At 42.8% G+C, this 24,569-nt stretch overlaps 1 protein-coding gene across 1 annotated transcript in view; it reads left to right on the top strand.

The window, feature by feature from the left end:
* The window catches only part of LOC137562326 (dynein axonemal heavy chain 3-like), a 1,996,682-nt gene that overhangs the window by 1,714,888 nt on the left and 257,225 nt on the right, over window positions 1-24,569 (top strand). Inside the window, exons 61-64 of the mRNA XM_068273663.1 lie at window positions 3,977-4,110; window positions 4,204-4,375; window positions 20,218-20,421; window positions 23,889-24,019. Of these exons, the coding sequence (XP_068129764.1) occupies window positions 3,977-4,110; window positions 4,204-4,375; window positions 20,218-20,421; window positions 23,889-24,019 (641 nt within the window). The remainder of the gene's footprint in view (window positions 1-3,976; window positions 4,111-4,203; window positions 4,376-20,217; window positions 20,422-23,888; window positions 24,020-24,569) is intronic.

Below are 24,569 nucleotides of genomic sequence, written 5' to 3'. Positions count from 1 at the left end.
GGGCTCGTGGGAGAGTAAGGTTTGATTAGGCCACAATAAAATCTTGGTAAAGATTATTGGAATTACTCAATGAATTATAGTGGAATATCTGTAATTTACCAATATTCTATTTGCATTATTTCCAGCTCCCAAATTCCCATGGCACCCATTTTAAATCCCGTTTACTAAAGGGCCAAATTAAGAGTCGTAACATTATTAACATGATGTTGAGGGATTGAGATGGGCAACCATGAAATTTTTTCTGACTTACTACTAAGTGTGGCATTGTTTTCTTAATTTAAACCTGCAATTTCCTTAAGCAAAATAATCAGAGGTCTGTGTTACATAGCGTACCCATGCTACAGTCTAAAGATATGTTTCCTATTTTACCACCAGCATCCAGGGCAGCAGGGCTCAGTTATTTGCATTTGGGCAACTTATGATTTCTGTAAGTGGCAATTCAGTCAACAATAGAATTTTGTGGCTGCTCATTGGATCACATAATTTTTTTTAATGAATTACAGCAAATGCAGAAGTGTGTTTCTCTTACAATAGAGTGTGTTGTTAGGTTTGCTTTAACCTCTTTAGGACCGCGGTCTTAAACCCTCCTAGTGACCAGGCCATTTTTATCAAAATAGGCCACTGCAGCTTTAAGGGCTCGCTGCAGGACCATACAACTCAGCACACAAGTGATTCCCCCCCCCCTCCCCCTTTTCTCCCCACCAACAGAGCTCTCTGCTGGTGGGGTCTGATCGCTCCCCAGATGTTTATTTGTTTTTTTTAATAAATAAATATTTTTTTTTATATAAATTGTCCTATTTTTCTTATTTGGCTGATATAGGCTTCAGCCTATGACAGCGGATCACTTCCCTGCCTACAGAGGGGACAGCTGTGTCACACAACTGTCCCCAGTACAGAGCTGCCTTAGATCGCAGTGCTGTACAGTCTTATTAGACAGCGGTTTCGCCATCTAACAGTCTCCGTCTACGAGCGGCGATCACTGCTGGGAGACTGAAGGCAGAGCGGAGCTTCGTCATTCATGCAGAGATGTGCGCGCATCAGCGTGCGATGCCCTTCAATCTTCATTCCCAGCCATTCACGCCAATCGGCGTGGAGTGGTCCTGGGGCTGCCGCACTGCTCACGCCAATTGGAGTGGAGCAGTCGTTAGGCAGTTAAAGCTAACTGAGCACCTGGGTGCTCCTAGATTAAATGAACCTCCCTGTCTGGGAGGTTTGTATATGCTGTGTGTTTGTTTTTTTTTGGGGGGGGAGCAACCCTTTTAATACCTAATGGGAGCACAATAAGGGTATAAGAGGCGCCCTGGTGTAATAAAAGCATCTAAAAACAGTTTAAAAACGGGAAATAAATTTGAGGTAGCTTACCTCAGTGACGAAAAAATCTTTGTATTTTACAAAGATTTTTATTAGTAGCACAGGCAACGCGTTTCGCGGGTCAGAGCCCACTTCCTCAGGCCAATAACAGTGCCAAACTAAATGACAGATTCAGCAAAGAGAGGCTCCCTTTGCTGAATCTGTCATTTAGTTTGGCACTGCTATTGGCCTGAGGAAGCGGGCTCTGACCCGGGAAACGCGTTGCCTGTGCTACTAATAAAAATCTTTGTAAAATACAAAGATTTTTTCGTCACTGAGGTAAGCTACCTCAAATTTATTTCCCATTTTTAAACTGTTTTTAGATGCTTTTATTACACCAGGGCGCCTCTTATACCCTTATTGTGCAATCATACCCCCTTACCTCACCCGTCTGAGGGGTGGGTACAGACCACACGTGGCTTTGACCACGGCGGATATCTGTCCCCTTTCTTTTACCAAGGAGAGCGACCGCATCCAGGTCCCTAGGGACCACCCCGAGTGGAGTCGGGTTTGTTGTCTCCACCTGCTTCCTGTGGTCGGTTGCCCCTCTGAAACCCACCTTTGTGAGTAGTGTCTTACTTTTATTACGTTCAATTGTTTTTGACATACTACACTATTGGGCTCCCAGTTTTGTCTCCTGTATCTTTTCACTAGAGGGTGTTTTTGACACCCACATCCCACTATACCTAATGGGAGGAATGCTCTATATCCTCTGTCAATACATGTACTTCCATATTGCTGCCTGTACACCGCAATTGAAAGCAACTGCAGTGTGATGTCTCCTGTCTCCGGCTGCATTGGGCTTTACCCCCCAGAAGCCTGAGCCAGTTGGAGCTACTGTGCATACACAAGCCATCTGTGCCTGCGCAGTGGCATGGACCCGATCCGGCTTGGCTTTTTCCACCGAAGCCTGAACAGGTATATGCTACTGTACAGGGGCAGTTCAGCCATGCAGCCGAGGACCCAAAAGCTTCAGGGGTCTCACCCCTGGAACGGCCTGGCAGCGGAGGACGAGAGAAGCCTCTGGAGCATCCAGAGGCTTCCCTCTCAAAAGGTAAGTATTCCATTTTTTGCTTTTAATTTCTCACAGGTCTACTTTAACTCCTGAAATCACTTACATCTTCAAACAATGGGCTTGATTCACTAAGCTACACTGCTACAACAGCGCATCTTAATGAGTGCATAGTGTTATAATCCCCTGCGCACACTATGCAGCCATACCCTTAACGAGCCCTACACTGAACCTGCCCAGAGCCTGACTGGTCCAGTAGCTTCAAAGCACGGGATTCCTGCACAGCAGAGCAGCTGTTACAGCAGAGCAGCTTAGTGAATTAAGCCCATTGAGTGTTATCTAATATTAAATGTCCTATTTTTAACTTGTTCTCCAATATCACCCCAAACCTCTCTCTTACCATCAGAGAGTAACCAAGTGAAATCTTGATTGTTAGCATCATCATCTCCCTGTAGCCACTTCCTGAAATAGAGACTGCCCACAGTGACAAATATTCTAGTTTATATGTTTGAAGTCATTATAATCTCACTACAGTTCTTCTTAAAGAGAATCTGTATTGTTAAAATCGCACAAAAGTTAACATACCAGTGCGTTAGGGGACATCTCCTATTACCCTCTGTCACAATTTCGCCGCTCCCCGCCACATTAAAAGTGGTTAAAAACAGTTTTAAAAAGTTTGTTTGTAAACAAACAAAATGGCCACCAAAACAGGAAGTAGGTTGATGTACACATAGAAAATACATCCATACACAAGCAGGCTGTATACAGCCTTCCTTTTTAATCTCAAGAGATCATTTGTGTGTTTCTTTCCCCCTGCAGCTATCTTCCACTGAAATGTCAGGCTGTTTCTTCCTGCAGAGTGCAGACAGCTCTGCCTGTATGTAATTCTTCAGTATGTGAAAGCCCAGCCAGCTCAGAGGAGGATTTATCCAGCTTGTAAAAGATAATAGAGCAGAGAGAAGCTGCACTAATCTAAATAACACACAGGCAGTGTGCAGAGAGGGGCCTGGAGGGGGGAGATGCATCACAGAACCACAACACTGAAGAACTTGGCAGCCTTCCAGACACAGGCTGACAAGTCTGACAAGAGAGAGATAAGTTGATTTATTACAGAGATGGTGATAGTAGAACGTGCTGCAGTAAGCCAGAGCACATTAGAATAGATTTTGGAACTTGTAGGATGGAAGAAAACCAGATGAAATTTTTGGTACAGAGTCTCTTTAAAGATAGAGAAATCTACAAACTGTGATAACCAAATAGACAGTGCTGGCTGACCAAATGAATGATCAGCATCAACTTCTGAATTATAGCATATGTAGCAGTCGATAAGTAATGTAGTCATATGAAGTAACCAATCTTTCTACTTCGCCAAATAAAAAGTAGATGAGTACTTGGGAAAATAGGACACTGCAAGGAAATGATAGCCACCTTGAGCTGTTCAGGAAACGGCAGCAGGCAACATAAACAATTTTCTGACATTCAGAATGAAATAACAAAACTCCAAGTATACTTCTGTGTTTGTTTGACAGCACCGGTTCAAAAAAATATAGTTAATATTTATCAAAATTGCATTTTCTTGCCACTAAATAGTATGTGTTTCTTCTTTACCTGAAGGAAATATTAAAAAAATGGTTCAATATGTGTAGAGACAAACACATACCGGTGTCTGATGGATTTTCATTTTCAAGCACCTTAGGAGATCCTGTGAAAATAATGGAATGGCAATTTCATGGACTGCCAAAAGATAAGTATGTCAGCTACTCTGCTTTACAGTGTAATGCCAGTAAAGACTAAAGATGAGGCGAATACAAAGAAATGAAAACTAACATCGTCTGCTTCAGTTTTTCTTTAGAAAATGCCCTTATTGTGACGTCAGCTCAGCGATGGCCTCTTATAATTGACCCGCAAGGCCAGGCAAATAAATGGATTAAAAACATGGAGAAAATCAATAAAATACAGATCTGCAAAGCGACAGATCCTGACTATCTTCGGACAGTTGGAAATAGCATACAGGTACTAACAAAAGCTTAATCTTACATTTATAATTTAGCCATCAATGGTATCATCTTAATTCAAAACTTCTTATAGACAAACTGCATCCATTCTGCTTGTAGCTAATGCTTGAACTCAGAATTTACAATGCCTCTGTGCCAGGCAGTGTCTCAGTTATATGAGGATTGAGTAAACAATGGGTCTTATCTATTTGTCATAAATCAGCTAACATCCTCTCAATACCCTATTTGGATGTCTTGTTTCAATTAAGGCATTGTAATGACATGTATTTGTTTCCCCCCAAAACATTATGTATCCCCTTTTAATGTTGCATTGCATGTATATACCTGTGTGCTTTAACAACTTGTCAGCATACAGGATTCGATTCTGATGAAGGCAGAATAGCCAAAATCTTACTTTTACATCTTTAAGTTAGATAGTAAATGGTATCATCCGGATTCAAAACTTCTTGCAGGTACTGACGATGAAATGCGTTTTTTTCCTTGCTTGGGTTGATGAATATTTGTAAGAAATTAAGGGACAGAAAGCTGAACAACACAGAGAAATGTGGTTAATTCTTTACACGTTACAGTGTTTAAGTTATAATTACCTTGTTAGTCTCTGTCATCTTGTCAAGCTCTTTATTATGATTTATGACCCCAAGGCACCTGTTCACTACTCATCTCATGGCTTCCTGCCTATTCAGATAATTCTGAAAATATTATGAACAATTGGCTTGTATATTCAGTCTGAAAGTGAAGCTTTTGCCTTCTTCCCTTTCACTCTCATATATTAAGTATGTTTTTAAATATCCAGTTTAATTGATTATATACTCTGTGTTATTACCTTTTATAATGGAGATTTAACACATAATTTAATAAATCTTGCTGTAATTGATGACAATAATTTGTAACCCTTAATGGCTCTGCTTTTTCTGTTATACTGTATGATTTCTATTTTTTTTTCTTTTTATTGTATTTACAGTATTGATTTGCTGGCTTTCTAGCAAGTGAGCTGAAGACCTCCTTTATATTTTACTTGAATCAATGCCTCAGCCCTCGCCAAGGTGGTCAACGACCTTACCCTTGCCAAGGCCAAAGGCAGTTATTCCATCCTGCTCCTCCTTGACCTCTCTGCAGCATTTGACACTGTTGACCACTCCCTCCTCCTCCAATCACTACAGTCCATGGGCATCCATGGGCTTGCCTTGGCCTGGATCTCCTCCTACCTATCCAATCGCTCCTTCACCACTTCCTTCAATGGCTCCTCCTCAACTCCTGCCCCCCTTTCAGTTGGGGTCCCCCAGGGCTCTGTTCTAGGCCCCCTTCTTTTCTCCATATACACTTCCTCAATTGGCAAGCTTATCTCCTCCCTGGGCTTCAATTACCACCTTTATGCAGATGACACTCAGATTTACCTCCATACCCCCGATCTCTCAGCCACCACCATAAACAAGGTCTCCTCGTGTCTCTCAGCAATTTCCTCCTGGATGTCAGCTAGGTTCCTAAAGCTTAACCTAGACAAAACTGAGCTCCTGATCCTTCCACCCCATGCTGCTGCACCCATCCCAGGTTTCCACCTCACAATCGACAACACAACCATTCTCCCTACCTCCCAGGCCCGCTGCCTGGGTGTCACCTTGGACTCTGACCTCTCCTTCATCCCACACATCCAAAACATCACAAGAGCCTGCAATTTCCACCTCCGTAATATCTCCAAGATCCGCCCATTCTTAACCCCGGACACGACCAAACTGCTCATCCATGCCCTCATCATCTCCCGCCTTGATTACTGTAACTCACTCCTTTCTGGCCTCCCCCTGAAACGCACTGCCCCCCTTCAATCAGTGATGAACGCGGCTGCAAGACTCATCCATTCTTCGCACCGCTCTGCATCCACATCTCCCCTTTGTGAATCCCTGCACTGGCTCCCTATCCGTCTCAGGATAAGATTCAAGATTCTATGCTTGGCGTATAAATCTGTGCACAAAACATGCCCTACCTACATCTCGCAGCTTGTTCACAAGTATACACCAGGTCGCCCCCTCCGTTCCTCCAACGACCTTCGCCTCACCACCCCGCGCATTTCACACTCCCATGCCCGCCTCCAGGATTTCTCAAGAGCTGCCCCCACCCTCTGGAATGCCCTTCCACCACCCATCAGACTTGCTCCCTCTTTCAACACATTCAAGCAAGCCCTCAAAACCCACCTCTTTATGATGGCCTACCCACCTCCTACCACACAGTAACTCTCTAAGGAATATTTAACAGCCCCTCTAGTGTTTCCACCCCTCCCTTTAGATTGTAAGCCTCTGGCAGGGTCCTCCACTCCCTAGTGTAATCTACAGGATCATGTGCTCCTGTCCTATGACAGCCTGTACTTGTATTACTGGGCCTACCTAACCAGCCCATATTGCATGATCATGTATTTTGTACAATTTGTATGTATAACTTTGTTCTATGTGTATAACCCTATGTATGTCATCCTTGTATCATTGTATATATTTATTGTCCAGCGCTGTGTAATATGTTGGCGCTTTATAAATACAATAAATAATAATAATAATTACTCTATGGGGTTTTCCATATATAGTGTATTATAACATGAGTGAGTGATTTGCCACTTTGTTTCCCTAATTTACAAGTAAAGGCTTATTCACTTGCTCCCTTGGGCAACATTGCAAGGCCGAGGCTGTGCAGACACATCACTACCTTGCAAGCGAGTGATGTGCACTGTTCAGTGCGGGGGGTGGAGTGGGGAGTGGCAGTGAAATCGCGTAATGCGTAGGGTAAGTGGGGAGAACAATGCTCTCGTTCATTGTTCTGATTAAGGGAACTGCCAGGATGGATTGCAGGACGAACAGTTGAGAGCCGAGTTTCTTCTAGTGTGTGTATACGAAGCTTAAGGCTTGCTCCATGTTGGGAGCTCTGCTTCATCTTGTCTTACCTGCTGGTGGCATTGTATTATGCAGTGTATGCACTTCCTCCTGTGATTAGCAAGTGTTTTTCTGCAAGACTGCAAATTCATATACCTACAACACCCTGTGTTACCTGCTGGTGACATTGTGCACTGTACATAGTCTGTGGTACCAGTGCTCACCAGTAGGTGTCATTCTACAATGGCATTAACCTCCTTGTGACTGCCTAACGCCAATTGGCAGCCGCAAGGTGGCTCCCCCAGGACTGCCTAAGGCCGACTGCCGTCAAGTCCTGAGGGAGGAGATAAGCGGGGATCACCCAAGTAAGCATCCCCGCTTGAGTGACGGACCGGAGCTCCATCAACAGTCCGCAGCTGCGATCACCGCTGGCAAACTGTAAAAAAAAAAAAAAGAAAGAAACAGCTGTTTTTTTTCACTTGTACAGCACAGCGATCTATTGCAGCGCTGTACTGGGGACAGCCCTGTCACTTTGCTGTCCCCTAGAGCTGCTCCGAACATGATCCCCTCTCATAGGCTGATGCATATAAAAGTGGATCACCCTGATTGGTCATCAGGGGGAGGGAGGGAGGAGAGAAAAAAATAGCCACATTTATTTAAAATGAAATAAGAAATAAATTAATTTACAAAAAAAAACAGCCTGCAGCAGTGATCAGAGCCCACAGAAAGCTTTGTTGGTGGGTAGAAAAGGAGCCAAGATTTATTTGACTGCTCAGTTGTATTACTCTGCAGCAAGCTGTTAAAGCTGCAGAGAACTGAATTGTAAAAAAAATAGCCTATTCATTAGGGGGGGGGGGGGGGGGGTGTAAGCATGTGGTCCTTAAAAGGTTAAGAGTCTGGACAGTTGATCTTCCATTGCTCAATGGTACAAAACTGCTTAGACTTTAAGTATGGAATAATAAGACATACACATGCAGTTCAATTAAGGACTCCAACCATTCCAGACCTCTACCAGAACCTCAGCTCATCTGGCTCCTGTTGCTCACTGTGTAATTGTGTTCTATGATTCCACTTATGATCTCCAGGTTTTGACCCTGCTGCATTAAAAATATAAATATTGTATTTCAACATTTAAAACCACAAGTAATATAAGATATCATAGATTCACTACAATTTGTTAGATAGCATCTTTACAGACAATTCTTATTACATTCCCAATTAGGATATGATAATTCCTATATCTCTAGTGCTTAGGGAAGATAATATGTTATCTCCCTATAATACAACTGAGAAGATATATTACATATACCACACAAAACAAGGGGTTCGATCCACAACTCTTTTGGCTCAGGAAGGGGGGGGGCACCCTAGGTCAGATGAAAATGGGGGAGAGGCTTGGTTTTGTCTCTTGACTTACCAAGGAGGTGAATAAATGTGGATAGTATTTGTGTGAAAATTATAATATCCTTCCCCTAAAAGGGACAATGTGTAAAGGGCACAGTCATTGACAGGATATTATACTTTTCATGCAAATACTATCCACATTTAATCTCCTTTTTAACAATACCAGTTGCTTGACTGTCCTGCTGATCTTTCATACATCAATAATGTGTGAATCACATACCTGATACAAGCATATAGCAAATCCAGTCAAACTTCAGTCAAACATCTGATCTGCACGCTTGTTCAGGATCTTTGCCAAAGAGTGTTAGAGGCAGAGGATCAGCAAGACAGCGAGGCAAATAGCAGTGTTTAAAAGGAAATTAATATTGCTGCCACCATCTCCCTCTCACTTCAGGTGTCCTTTAAGCTTTTTTTCTTTAAATTCGTCTTTATGCTGCAGCAAGCCTTTTTTTTCAGTTAATCAAAATAAAGCAACTTAAACCAGTACAAACAGAAATTGAGTTTTTCTTCACTGGGACTTCTACCAGGCCACTGTAGTCTTCAAGGCCCCTCAGTGTCTTCTGGGTTCCCTCCAATGATCCGCTGTCTCCCCTCCTGGCTGTCTCCAACCTGGCTGGGTAGCAACTATGGCACATCTGCTGTCCATCCATTAGCACACCTCCTTGTTCATGTTGATCATTCTGTGCATGCATGGATACAATTTTTTTTTTGCAAACCACGCATGCACAGAATGCTCCTGGCAATGGGAACATAAGAAGTACTTTTCTTCCTGAGTAAAATGATCCATACAATATTTCTCTCCTATGGTGCTGGCATTTACAGTAACTAGTAGAAATCTGACATTACCGACAGGTATTAGGCTAGTCCATTTCTCCATAGGGGATTCTCATTGTCTTTATAAAGACACTCCCTGAAAAATATTTATACAAAGATGCTGGCCAGCCTCCCTGCTCACCGTACAATTTTTTGGCAGTTGGACGGAGCAACTGCCATTCACTAAGTGCATTTTGAAAATAAAGAAAATCCTGTGAACACCCATGAGGTGATGGGCTAGTTCAAAACCTGTCGGTTCTGTCAGATTTCTACTACCTACTGTAATTGACAGCAACATAGGAGAAAAGTAATTTATGGCTAATTTTACTCTGGAAAAAAGTACTTCTTATTTGTATATGTTTACATATATTTAAAATTTTAAGATTTTCGCGACAGAGGTCCTTTAAAGAGACTCTGAAGCGACTTTTAAAACAGCTTTTTACCTTATATTCTACATGGGCATGTTTGCCCCTGCTAAAACGCCGCTCTCCCACGGCAGAACTAGGGGTCTTCACCCCTCCAAATCCCCCCCTGCAAAATCCACGACCAACTTGGTAGTAGATTTTGCTGCTCCTGGAGGCAGAGCTTTCAGCTGTAGCTCTGCCTCCATGCGCGTCTATCAGCGGCGGATCTCCGCCTCTCCTCCACCCCTCTCAGTGAAGGAAGACTGAGAGGGGCGGGGAGAGGCAGCGATCAGCGCTGATAGACACACTGAGAGGCAGGGCTGCGGCCGTTAGCCCTGCCTCAAGCAGGAAGCGATCCCCGGGCACTACGGAGGGTATTTGCGGGGTAAAGACCCCTCGTTCTTCCACGGGATAGCAGCGTTTAAGCAGGGGCAAACATGCCCATGTATAATATAAGGTAAAAAGCTGTTTTTAAAGTCGCTTTAGAGTCTCTTTAAGGAACAGCGCATGCATCATAGCTGCAACCCAGCTTTTAATGAGGGACAATGGAGGGGATCCAAAAGACACTGAGGGCCCTCAAAGACTACTATGGGGAGGCCGAAAGAAGTCTCAGGTAAGTAAACATCAACTTTTTTGTTACTGTTCAGGTGTGCTTTAAATGAAATATCTTTTAATGATATTGTGTTGATCTGTGCATGGGAAAAAATACCGGAACCTCAGGGATCTGTGTGTATGTGCATGTGTGTGTACATATAGTCACTGTAGTCATCAGTAGCCCTTAACCTTCTTAGCGGTAATCACGAGTTCAGCTCGGGGTAGGAAAAAAATGCTAGGAACAGTATCCCCTGTGCAGAGCAATGAGTGCAGTGGCATTTTAACTCACCAGCCGGGGGATCCCGGCGTTCTCTGCCATTCTACTTCCTCTCCTCCGAGGCTCTTCTTCCCCTTGGTGAGATCCCCACCTGTCGTCGTGACGACAGCCGACAATCTCACTAAAGAGTTACAGCACCATCATGAGGATGGAGGGAAAACTGCAGCACTAGATCCCAGGGAGATGAGTGAGAGCTGAGCTGCTGCAGAACTCCTTAGCAGCATGATTGTTTCTAGGTTTTAAAATCTAAAAGCATGCAAAAAAATTGCACCGCTTTTAAACCCTAAAATCCGGAAAGAATCATAACACCAAGGGGGTTAATGACTCTTCCAGAAACTTTCAGCATCCTGTAGCTTTTTTCTTTCACCCTCTCCCTCTTTCCGTGTTCCCCAACCCTGTCCTCAAGGCCCACCAACATTGCATGCTTTGTGGAAATCCACAGAGGTATTTGATCAACTCTGCTGAGACACTAATAGAGATGGCCCGAACGGTTCGCCCGTGAACAGTTCCAGGCGAACTTTGGGTGGTTCACTTTCGCCAGCGACGGTGAACTATTGCGGAAGTTCAGTTCGTCTCCCATAATGCTCCATTAGGGTCAACTTTGACCCTGTACATCACAGTCAGCAGGCACATTGTCGCCAATCAGACTACACTCACTCCTGGAGCCCCTTAAGAGAAAGTGTCATTAGGGTCTTGCTGTAACATGATTGTAGTGTAACTATTTCAACTAATGTACCCTTCTTAAACTTGAAGATTGTATACAAATGTAAGCAGAGTGGCGCAGCAGAAGTGTGCTGGCCCATAACCCAGAGGTTGATGGATCAAAACCAACCTCTGCTAGGCATGATTTCATTTTTGCACCTCGCTTTATCGCATGGGCAAAACGGTTTCCATAGCCCTGTAGGAGAAAATGTAATAAAGGCCCTGCCTTAACATAGATATTACGGTAGCTAAGACTACTCCTGGGCCTTTCTTGTAGTTGAAGAGATGAGTGAACTGTGACACCACACTTAAAAAACAAACAAACAAACAAAAAAACAGCAAATAAAGAAGCTTCCCCATATTGGAGCATTGGATTTGGTAAAGTCTTAAGCCAATGTGTTGTAAAAGACACAAGTAAGCTTTAGGTTAGCAGAAATGGTTGCATGGCCACCTAGCTTTTCATCCTTCCCAGGCCAGCTAGGCTTACTTCAGCCTGTAGTGTTGGTGGAATAGTGGTGAGCATAGCTGCCCTCCAAGCAGTTGACCTGGGTTCGATTCCTGGCCAATGTATGTGAGCGTGCTTTTGACATCCTACAAATCCCTAAGCAAGCTCATTTTTCTCTTGGATATATCACAATGGTACATGCTAGGCTGGCTTCAGCATGTAGCATTGTAGTGTGTTGTGTTGGTGGTATAATGTTTAGGATAGCAGCCTACCAATTGTTAGACCTGGGTTCGATTCCTGGCCAATGTATGTGAGTTGGCTTTTGACATCCTACAAATCCCTAAGCAAGCTCCGTTTTCTCTTGGATATATCACAATGGTACATGCTAGGCTGGCTTCAGCATGTAGCATTGTAGTGTGTTGTGTTGGTTGTATAAGGGTTAGGATAGCAGCCTACCAAGTGGTAGGCCTCGGTTCGATTCCTGGCCAATGCATGTGAGTTGGCTTTTGACATCCTACAAATCCCTAAGCAAGCTCATTTTTCTCTTTGATATATCACAATGGTACATGCTAGGCTGGCTTCAGCATGTAGCATTGTAGTGTGTTGTGTTGGTTGTATAATGGTTAGGATAGCAGCCTACCAAGTGGTAGGCCTGGGTTTGATTCCTGGCCAATGTATGTGAGTTGGCTTTTGACATCCTACAAATTCCTAAGCAAGCTCATTTTTCTCTTGGATATATCACAATGGTACATGCTAGGCTGGCTTCAGCATGTAGCATTGTAGTGTGTTGTGTTGGTGGTATAATGGTTAGGATAGCAGCCTACAGAGCGGTAGGCCTGGGTTTGATTCCTGGCCAATGTATGTGAGTTGGCTTTTGACATCCTACAAATCCCTAAGCAAGCTCATTTTTCTCTTGGATATATCATAATGGTACATGCTAGGCTGGCTTCAGCATGTAGTGTTGGTGGTGGTATAGCGGTGAGGAGAGCTGCCTACCAAGCACTAGACCTGGGTTTGATTCCCAGCCAATGTATGTGAGCTGGTTTTTGAAATCCTACAATTCCCTGGAAGACAAGACCCTCCTCCGCAGTGTAGGCCTGCAATTCAACATTCAATGAGATTTCTGACCTTAAAACTGTGGTTTGTGTCAAATCTAGGTTTTTTATTGAGACGTTTGACGTGTATCTCACTCACCCATGTCTCTGTTCAGGTTTTAGACCATTGGAAACATATTTTCCATCATTTTTCTGGCCACCATAATTTTTTTTACATTTCTAAATTCGCCTCTCCATTGAAGTCTATTGCGGTTCGCGCGAACAGAACTGTCGCGGTAGGCTCACGAACAGGGTTCGCGAACTGAAAATTGGAGGTTCGGGCCATCTCTAGACACCAATTACCACACCTGTGAATGTTTGTGCTTTCCTGCAAAACATGTACTGTTGGTGGGCCTTGAGGACAGGGTTGGGGAACTCTGCTTAATGCAATCAGATTTAAAGAAGATTTACAAAAATGTCAAATTATGATCACATTTCCTGTGTGTAATATAAAAATAGCAAGCTGTTTTAGGGATGTCTTTAAATAATCAGTTATCCATTATTTCCAGTCTTCATTTAAGTAATGTTCTATATTAGGATTCACATATACAATCCCTTTTTTTGTCTATATTTTCCTTACAATGGCAATATTGTATTATATTTAGCAGTACTGCACAATGTATTCTGATATTAAAAATTAGAAAGTATGGCTTGTTTTTATGGATTGTGTTAAGAAAAGTCGGTTCATTGTACAGTCTCCTTTATGTAGGTGGAATTGTTATTTCTACATGGCTGAGCAAGACTGCCTTGAGGTTTTTAGAAATAAAAAAAAAAAATCTCAAGAAAGACCCTTTGGAGCTAGAAATCTGTCTGTTTCATCCCATGGGGTCAGTTGGCACAGAGAGAGACTGACACAGTTTTTATTTTCCTTTCAAGTCCGTTTCACTTCACCAAGAACCAAAACAGGCGAATCTCAGCCTTGTGGGGGTTTTGTTAACAGTTTTACACTAAAAATGCAAACCATCCATTGTAGATTAGTGGCTTAATTTTAACAGCTGGATGTTTTTCCTAAGATCCCAGCTGCATGTCAACATGTTGCCAACTACAGAGCGATACTGAAAGCAAATATAGATCATGCTATGATTTGAAGTGTGAAAAGTTTTGTGGTTTGCTTTTCTATGTCTGCTGTGTGTGCTACATTAAAGTTTTATAGTGAAAGGCTGTATTGTAAATACATACTATTATTGTTTAAGTACACCAGCTATCTTAATAAACTTAAATAAATCCTACATACGTGTTAGGTAAAATCTCTGGTTTTCAGAGCACCCATTTATAAATTACACTTTTGAAAACTAGATATTCATTATCATTCATTCATTCATTGCAAAGCTGGAGATTTCTGGGTCAATTCTTCTTTCTTGCAAGAACAACTATTGCAATAAAAAAATACATATAAATTGTAGATTTCTTGTAAAATAAAATGCACTATAAATTAACTTTTTCCTATTTCACTATCACTTTAAATAGATAAATAATAATAAAGGTCTGACCGATTTTGGACTAGTCCATCATATGGGGGATTCTCCACTATTTCTTTTTTTTACAAAAGCACTTACTGAATGGAAGGTGCTCAGTCTAACTGCCAAAATAGTGTGCAAATGAGTCCGGCTAGCAACTTTGTGTAGATCATTTCTAGGGACTGCCTTTGTAAAGGTAATACAGTGAATCTCCCATGAGGAGATTGATTAGACCAAAATATTTTAGGTCTGACAGCTCTCTTACTATCTACTGTAAGTGACAGTAATTTACAGTGCATTTTAGTCTGGGAGAAATTTACTTCTTATATGTACTGTATGTATTTACAATTTTACAGTTTTATGTGATAATTGTCCTACAAGGGAGTAGACAATTCAGTGGCATACCTACCGTAAGGCTGCAGGTGCTCACAGCACCGGGTGTAGCCATTGCTAGGGGTGCCACAATGGTTCACAGTCACTGTGTTCTTCCACCTGGGACCTTTTTTCATAATTTGGGCAACATTCAGGAAAATACCAGCAGACAATGCAGGGGACTGTGCTACTTCCTGCACTATATGTAGCCCCCCTCCCTTTTCCTGTCCCATGGGCAATGTGTCTCCTCACTCTCTACACACAGCCTGCAGTGAGTGAATGTGCAGAGCAGCAGGGTGAGTGGAGAGAATGACTGCTGTGCTGCAGCTGAGACATTAGCAGGGAGAAGTGGCAGGATGTGTTTAGTGCTGCAAAAGTTGCCTGTCATTAGTAGCCATGCGCACTGGCTGCTGTAATACCAGAGTGCTTGGAGTATTGATTATCCTGATCTGAGTAAATAATCAATAATGCAGGACAGTCTGCTGTTGCAGAGGCCAGTGATACAGGTGCTGACAGAGGACTTCTGAAGTGAGCAGAGAAGCAAGCTCCAGGCTAATTTAGATTAGCTTGATTGCAGGTAGCGTATATACTCGCATATAAGCAGACCCAGGTATAAGCCGTGGTACCCACTTTCCCTCAGAAACCAGGAAAACGTGATTGATTTGCGTATAATCCCCTCCCCAGTATAGGCCCCTTCACAGTATCCAGATGTGTCCCCTCCACAGTATCCAGATGTGCCCCCAGCCACCCTCCCCATAGCCAGATGTGCCCCAAGGATAGTACAGCTGTGTCTCAAGACGCCACTAGAGTGCATCATACATTTGAGACACAACAATTGCCAGACAGGAAGAATCCCTGATCATTGCACCACTGTCACGTTGCTGGCATGATTCACTTCACAAGCCAGGGGGCACAGGTCGTCTTGAGCAGCACACACTGCACACCATGTTGTAGGGCATGGGGGTCACAGACACAGCAAGGAGCCAGCTGGCAAGAGCAGGATCACTAGTGCAAGATTCTTACACTCCTCTGCCAGTAACAAAACCTGTTACACCATCCATTTTGCTCCACTGACACGCATATAAGCCAAAGGGGTAAATTTTCTGCACATTTTTTGTGCTGAAAATTTAGGCTTATACGCGAGTATATAAGTTAATCTTTTCTCTTTTCCCAGCTCAAAAATCCCCCCAAATTTGCAGCGACATGCTTGGCTCCCCAACATGTCAGTCCTAACATCAAATAAATTGGTTGAAGTTTTTTTTGTTGTTGGAGGGAGGGGGAGGTGTCTGTAAATAATCAGCACCAGGTGTCAAATTCCCTAAATAGGCCACGAGACAATTATTTAGGTTAGCCCTATTTCTGGGAAGGGAAAAATAGATAGGAAATGCTTAAGTGCTAGGTGTACAGTAACCACGTTCATTTTATTAGCATGAATGTGGGTGGTAAGTTAATAGCACAGGTAGAAAATTTCACATGTCTGTTTATTTTGCTCCTCCTAATAACATACATTTTAAATAATGTAATTTATTTCAATGAAAACTTAATGTGAACATTTTAAAAGTTTTCCCAGTCTTTTATGAATCATAAAAAACAGTTCCATAGGCTTCAATGCAAATGTAAAATTTGGCGACTTTTGGCTGCAACTTTGCAACAGTTTTGCTTAGCAAAAAATTTGCCAGATTTGCTACGAAATTAAGTTTGCAAATTTTGCCTGCTCATCCCAGTGTATTGCCCCTCTAGAGACAGTGATCCTAACTCAAGAAAATGGTACTAATGCATGCTAAAGCTTGCTCTACTTGTGTGGCATCTTATGCAAAGGGGCCTTGCTGTTTGGTGCTGGTCCTCCTGGCCACACTTGTGTTGGTGAGAGGAGCAAGATTTACTGATACACAGATGCCACATGATACACAGCGATGAACCTGCCTTGCCCACACATTGTATAGACAGATAGAGAGATAGAGAGATAGAGAGATAGAGAGATAGAGAGATAGAGAGATAGAGAGATAGATAGATAGATAGATAGATAGATAGATAGATAGATAGATAGATAGATAGATAGATAGACAGATTAGTTATGCAGCATTATAAGCATGTGGGAGTAACACCTGATAAAGTTAACTTGGATATAATATAGCTTCTGTCATAGTAGACCATTATTTTGGCCCCTGCATTCTGTATGCAGCTTTAGTGGAAAGTGGGTGGCCGCATGCATTATACGTTAGTCGGAGACCCATGAACTATGGTCGGTGGACGGACTGGCAGCCATTTGTAGCCTGCTTGCTATATGCTCACTACTCTGAGCCTGCAATGGATTACCTAAAAAGCACCGGCCATTGAGACCTATGCTTCCTGTTTAAGCTGCTGCCTGATTACTGAGGGAACTGCCTGTCATCAGTGACTTTCTTAGTACTGTATCTGCATTAACTGGTGAGACCTATGCTTCCTTCGCAAACGTTGTGTGATTATTGCATGCAAATTCCTGCATATTGAGCCCTGTGCATTTTGGTCTAGCTTAGACAATGTCTGTGCTCACTTGCTGGCCAGTTTTTTTCTGTTGGTCTGAGGGAAATCCTCACAGGCAGATTTGCAATGGTGAAATTTGCATTCTTAAAACAGAAGGTATTTCTCTCTTTTTTAGCTCCCTTTACTTTCTTAGTGGTTTTGGGTCACCTCAAAGTGCTTGGGAATTCTGTTAAAATGGCATTATAATTCTAAAGGTGGCCATACATAGTACATTTTTTTCATCCAATCTTACCATTTCTATGTAGTATAAGGGTAAATTAAGTGAATATATTGAAAGGATAATTTAGGCAGTTCCCTTATATTACATAGAAATGGTAAGATAGTATGACAAAATTGTACCATGTATGGCCACCGTAAGACTAACTTGCAGAAATATTGGCCAATATGAGTGCGGGTGTGGTTGTGTCATAGAAATGTCAGGGTTAATACAAGCAGCAAAAATTGGCTGCACCTGAAATAAAACCAAGAGAGGTGTGCAGCGCCCCCTAGGGACTGAAATACACACCTTGAATACAAATCAGATGTAAACTATGCACTAAACCCTAATCTGGATAAATTGAATGCAAACTGATACACATGAATGCAGCTAGCCATAAGTAGACTCACGTTTTTGTACAACAGGAGGCAATGGGAGAGCTTCCAAATGCAGACTGCACCTGAATGGACCAGCTGCATAGATGTGCAGAGCCCAAAACCCGGGAAAGACAGCAGTAGGCAGCACCCAACCATCCAAGTGTGACATGCTTTGGCTGTTGTCCCTCTGCCTCCAGGAACAACAAGTGATAATTCCAAAGAGAAGAGACCCAGCACCGTCTTTAAATGTATTCAAGCTCTTTTTATTTTTAAGGCATTAAAAAGCAGAAACAGTGCAAGTCAATGCGATGTTTCGAGAGGAGCCTCCTCTCTTTATCAAGCCGACAAGTTCTATTTGGAGCCCAAAACACGGGCAGATTACACAACTCGCACTCAAAACAAATGCAGCAAATGGAGGATGCTAGCTTCTAAAAGAAGTTTGCGCACAGATTGTTCAGTACTAGACTCTTCCACGACGTTGATATGTCTTCACAGAATAGACCTAACCACTAACTAACAATTATAACAGTGTAAACCTGGGCCTGCTAGCCATAAATGGTCTACACATTTTGTAAAGAACAAGGAATAATTGGCAGAGCTCCTGATCAGGCTGCAACTGAAATTAAACCAACAGAGGTGTGCACCCCCCAGAGGGGTTAAATACACCCCTTGAATGCAAATCAGATGCAAACTAATACAAACAGCATCAATAGGCAGGGTGCAGGACTCATCACAACCCATTAACAGTGTAATACATTCCAGAACAAAGATTGTCTTTTATTTCACACTACATGAATGGCGAACTTTACATGGCAAACTTGATTAGCTGCCTGAGGGCTCGTTTCCACTGTTGCGATGCGGAATCGCCTGCATTCCACCGCTGAAGAAATCGCATGCGGCTGCGTTTCGACATGCGGATTTAGCCGCGATTTTGCATGCGATTTCGCATGGCAAGGAGCCAGGCGAATTTAACCATGTCACTGCCGGAGTAAAGTTCCATAGCAAACCATGCGAAATCGCGGGGAAATCCGCATGACAAAGCCGCATGCGATTTCCCTATTAAATGCATTAGCGGCGATTCGCCCGCATTCCTCCTGCACGCGAAATCTGTGCAGATTTCTGCCGCTCCGAAAAACTCTCCCACCGCCGCACAAGTGGAAACAGCCCCATCCACTTACATTGACTATGCGAATCCGCATGCAGTGCCCGCATGCGGATTCGCTATAGTGGAAACGAGCCCTGAAAATTTCCTTTGCTCCTCCTTCCTGACATTACACAATTTTCCAGAGTTGGATGATCTAGGAAAGTATACAAAACAGCATTTTACACTTACCTGAAATTACTTTGCCCACCGCTACCCCAAACCAATTATTATTGTAGCTGACCAGTGGCCACTAGTCAATGGCCTATGAGCTACTCATTTTTCTGGTTGCATAACAATTTATTACAAATCATATACAGCTGGATTGATCGTTTGGAGTGTTTCTGGGCTGAACAGCCTCCTTGTGTACTCTTGATATAATTTTAGTACTTCACTAGTGAATAGTGTGCCATTCAGAAACAAGGGCATTGCGCTGACAGGTTAGCAATAGTGTTGTCCTAGTGAACACATTTATCAGCCTTGTGGACTCCATTTATCAACACCCCTTTTACCGAATCAAAAGGGGTAACAGGTTTGTCTCTGTTATTTTCTGCTAAAGAAGAAAAATCCTTGCTTTAAGGGTGGATTAAATTAAACTCTAGCTGCATTTATCTTTTTTTATTCCCAACCGTTGCCAGTGTTGTCATTGCATTATTACAGCTCTGTATCTGATTCTGCTGACCTTCCTCTCATTAACATTACTCCCACAGCAAGAGTTTATTTTGGTGCTCTTAAACCGCACGACCTCTACAGGAATAAAGCAAAGGCCACCAGCAATGCTCTGTTCAAGGGGAATCGATAAAGCAAACAGCTGACAAATCTCTTATATTAAGCACTTTGACAGCTAGCAGCTCTCTGCACATATTCGATTCATGGTTATATCACCTATTTTAATATAGAGAATTTTCTCCCTTATTTTTTTTTCCGTGACATGCGGCCGGCATACCAAGCAGAAGTGTTACAGGGCCCGAATAAGGTAAATAAATAAAGCTCTGCAATTTCGTATCAGGTTAACGGATCTGTCACTCAGATTCCCAAGGTATCTCGTTTTGTATCCTCTAAACGGAGTCACATTACAGCTGACAACATTTCCCTGAATTAATTTAGTGACTCTTTGTTTATTTACCTGGTTTGATTGCATTTTTTTTTTGTTTTTCACTCACTTTAAAATGTCTTTTTGTTGTCTTAGTTTGGGACGCCCATGCTGATAGAAAATCTCACGGAAGAGCTTGATCCAATCTTGGAGCCTGTACTGCTGAGACAGACGTTTAAACAGCATGGCGTGGAATACATCCGGCTCGGGGAGGCTGTTATTCATTACAGCAGGGATTTTAAACTCTATATGACCACCCGCCTCCGAAATCCTCATTACCTTCCTGAAGTGTCTGTCAAAGTATGTTTTCCTACTGCTATCCACTGAACAAGGAAATTATAGGAATTAGTCCAATTGGTAGAAATGCAAATACATTGGGGATAATGAATGAAGTGCTGTGAAGTTATAATTGGACTGTGGAATTGTTTTCCCAGTTCTAATAGTATTATTCTCATATTTATGTAGATGTCAAAATAATACAGCTGTGCAGTCACAGAGACAGGATGCAAATGGATTTTTTTCTAATTAGATTTTAGAGCTTTTGTGCAGTAAGTATTGCTTTTTCACAGTGAGGTCCTTCTTTTAGCAGACAATACAGTGTAACACGATCATTTCACAAGCATTACACATTCCTTGTCTTCTATAAAAAGCCATTTTAAGAAACAGTTTATAGATAAAAAGGGGATAAATCATGGTAATGTAAAAATAAACGCTCAAATCAGAGATCTTGCTGCATAATATCCTTAATAAAATAACATGGGAATAAGAAAGTAAATACTAAAAATATATCATAGAAAATATAAACTGCACTGATGGTATTTTATTCTCGTATCTCCTGGAGTTTACAATGTAAAATCTAGATCACTTTAATCTCCACCAAAAAAATGCCTGGACATTAATCATGTCCACACAGTGGTGTAACTGCTATTCATGGGGGCCCCCTAGCAAAACTTTAAGCCCCCCCCCCAATGTTCACACCCCTTTTGTTACCTCCGCTTTGGTGTCCTTCATGGCCTTGAGGCACATCTCACAGGGGTCATAAAATAAGTGTGGCCATTATGATCTTCACACCCATAATGCTGGGTACACACCAGGGGCGTAACTAGGAATCACCGGGCCCCCCTGCAGAAATTCTGAGCGGGCTCCCCCTCCCCCCTGGGGCCAGCTTAGGACCGTTTTTGGGGGGCTGGAGGGGTCGCAGCATGAGGGGAGAGCTTGGTGGCACGTCGGTGGGGAAGGGGGATGGTCCCCCCTCCCTCACCTCGGGCTCTCCCCTCTGCGCTCCCCTCCAGCATTGAATAAAGTGTATGCAGGCAGCGGGCAGTGGCAGATACATACCTTCTGTGCGTTCCATGGATGTCCCTCTCTCTAGCTTCTGACGCGACTTCCTGTATAAGCAGGAAGTCGCGTCAGACACTAGAGGGAGAAACATTGCTGGAGCGCACGGAAGGTATGTATCTGCCGCTGCCCCGCCGCCTGCATACACTTTATTCAATGCTGGAGGGGAGCGCAGAGGAGAGAGCCCGAGGTGAGGGAGGAGGGGGACCATCCCCCCCCCTCCCCACCGATGTGCCATCAAGCTCTCCCCTCATGCTGCGACCCCTCCAGGCCTCAAATATGTCCCTAAACGGGAGCATGGGCTGCATCCCCTATTGTTATGTCTGTGGTACACACTGTGAGATTTTATGGTCGATTTACTGTCACATCTATTATTTCCAACATGTCCGATTTGCTTTCCGATCGATTTCCGAGCATTTTCCCATTGATTTCTGTTAACTTTAATAGGAAATCAATCAGTAAATGCTCGGAAATCGATCGGAAAGCAAATTGGATATGTTGGAAATAATTGATGTGACAGTAAATCGACCATAAAATCTCATAGTGTGTACCCAGCATATCAAGTGTATCCACAAAAACACCTGATCTGAAGTATAGTTCCCTGTATCAGAGGAAGGGGAAGTAGTTGGGGCCCCCCACAGCTCTGCCCTCCCCCCCTCATGGCTAATCGTAAGCGGTAGAAGGGTGGACCCAACGACACAGGACAGGTAATGTATAGATGCCTATTACAGCACATATACATTACATACATACACACACATCAGCGGGGGTTTCATCGCTCATCCCGATATTGCTCGCTGTTACCGCCACGCACCCGATTGAGCAAGTAGGCCCGACATCTTGAAGCATGTCTAACCAATTTCGGCTCGAAATTGGTCACATCGTCGACCGAGCACGCACTCAGTGTCACCAATGTGTCACCAATTTTAATTCGATTCCGATTATAATAATTGAATCGTATGGTCGATTGACCGCCAAATCTTCTGATGTATGGCCAGTTGGCCACCTTAAGTGCAATGACAGATACACACTAGCCAGGCTAACCAATCTTATTAGGGGTCATAACCTAGAGCCGGATCATCCACAAGGCAATTTTAAGCAGTTGACCAAGGCCTGGAGAGAGTCTAGGGGTCTGGAGGATGCCACCCCCAACCAAATCTTACTAAAAAAAAAAACAAACTAGATGACCACCAGAGGTGTGCAAAAACTGCTATCTAGCCTTGGGCCCCATTGCATCTTAATGCATTCTGTCCAAAGCAGATCTCAAGGAATTTCTGACCTACAATTTATGCAGCCCTTTGTCCCCACAGTACAAGACTTTAATAATACCATATTAGAAGAATCCTTTAATCCCTTGTTTGGCTTTGCTGGTCAAAATTAGATTAAAATTGTATGACTTTTCATTGTTCCTCTTCGTTCCTACAAAATAAAAGCAACATACGCATAATAGATTACTGTCACCATTCATGTTTGTTAATAAGCAGTTGTAAAGGTGAGACTTTCAGGGACCAGCATTGTACAGGCATACTTTTAGCTATAGCCAAGCAGCATGTGGAGTCCTATGGAAAACAAAGACTGGACAATGGGCAACAAACCAGTGAGTGGTTTTCTGTGGCATGGAAGAAAAAAAATAATTAATGCTAATTCATTGCTGTTCATTTTTGCACTCTGCCATGGCAGATCACTAAACAATGTTGTGGGACAACTGTACAAATGCTTGAGATGGACCAAAACAATCATCTCATGAATATGTGGTGTTCAAGGCTCAAAGTTAAGCACACTGGAAGATGGTAATATGGTCTTTTCCATAGCATTGATTAGAGCACTAGATTATCAGACTTGAATGCAGTGGCTGTCCCAGGCCAAGAAGGAGAGCAGGAGTGAATATGTAACCCTACCTTTAAATGTTTAGACATTGTATAAAAAATATTTTACTTATATCTCAGAGATAATCACATATGGCAAGGGCGAGGGCTGCACACTGTAGACCATGCATCATGGATTCCCCCTCCAGGCCGCCATGGATAGTGAGGAATGATGTAAATCGGCTTCCAGCTGGAAGCTGAATTACAGTGTTTTAAATGTAACTTCAGCTCTGTCTTCTGAAGTTACACTCTGTGCGTTGCTATAGCCGTATTTCCTATTACGGCCTATGGTGGCACCGGCTGCGCCCAAATCTCCTGCACTGGAGTCTTAGTGTTCATCTGCAGAGCCTTAGCAAATCTCAGCAATTCACTGGACTTCCACTTATGGATGCATACCCCATGTGCATCCATGCGTAGCTTCTGTGTCATTGTGTTGGGCATGGCCTAGTTTGCATTCTGTGTTCACTAGTTTATCTTTTGAAATAGAACAACTAGAAATGATCAGTAAAATGAAAGAAGTATGTAGACCATCGATGAAAGTATTAAATATTTTATTAATTTTAGGTCACTCTCGTCAATTTCATGATCACGCCAATTGGTTTAGAAGATCAGCTATTAACTATACTTGCTGCTGAAGAAAAGCCTGATCTAGAAAAAAGGAAAAACCAGTTGTACCTTGAGGGCGCAAAAATCAGGTAGTGATATGTTTTAGTATTTTGCTAAGCAATTTATCATAACTTATCTGAGAATCATATTTGTATGTTACTATAAATTCAGAGGGGTAAAATGGAGCAGTTAATAAAAGAGTATTAAAAGACTAGTTTAGAAGATTGCAAATAACACCTAAATCACACCAAGCATTGCTTTTTAGTAGGAGGGCTTTTCGGTCTCTTTTGCCCCCCCCCCCCCCCCCCTGTACATTCCTAGTGGTTTGGGTCATCCTCAGCTGCTTGGTTACTCTGTTGTATTGGTCCAAGCCCTATCCCATGCAGCCATATCAATCCCTGCCATGTACTGATGAGGACCAAAAGTCCGAAACAGGCTGTGGGGTTAATGTGGCTGTGTATGCTACAGGGGCATATAGAGATAATTTGCATATTCAGTAGTGGTGCATTGTGGGTAACCACAAATATTAATTAAAAGCTGAATTATTGCAAGTTTCCTTCTGTTTTAAGAAGGAAAATCACACCAAGCATAAATTTTAGTTGTAATGGAGTATGTTTTGCTGGCTCCTCTCTGTGATAG

This window comes from Hyperolius riggenbachi, chromosome 3 (assembly GCF_040937935.1).
Source record: "Hyperolius riggenbachi isolate aHypRig1 chromosome 3, aHypRig1.pri, whole genome shotgun sequence".
Taxonomy (NCBI): Eukaryota; Metazoa; Chordata; class Amphibia; order Anura; family Hyperoliidae; genus Hyperolius; species Hyperolius riggenbachi.
Note: the sequence above shows the minus strand (reverse complement) of the source record. Positions and strands in the feature narration are given on the sequence as shown.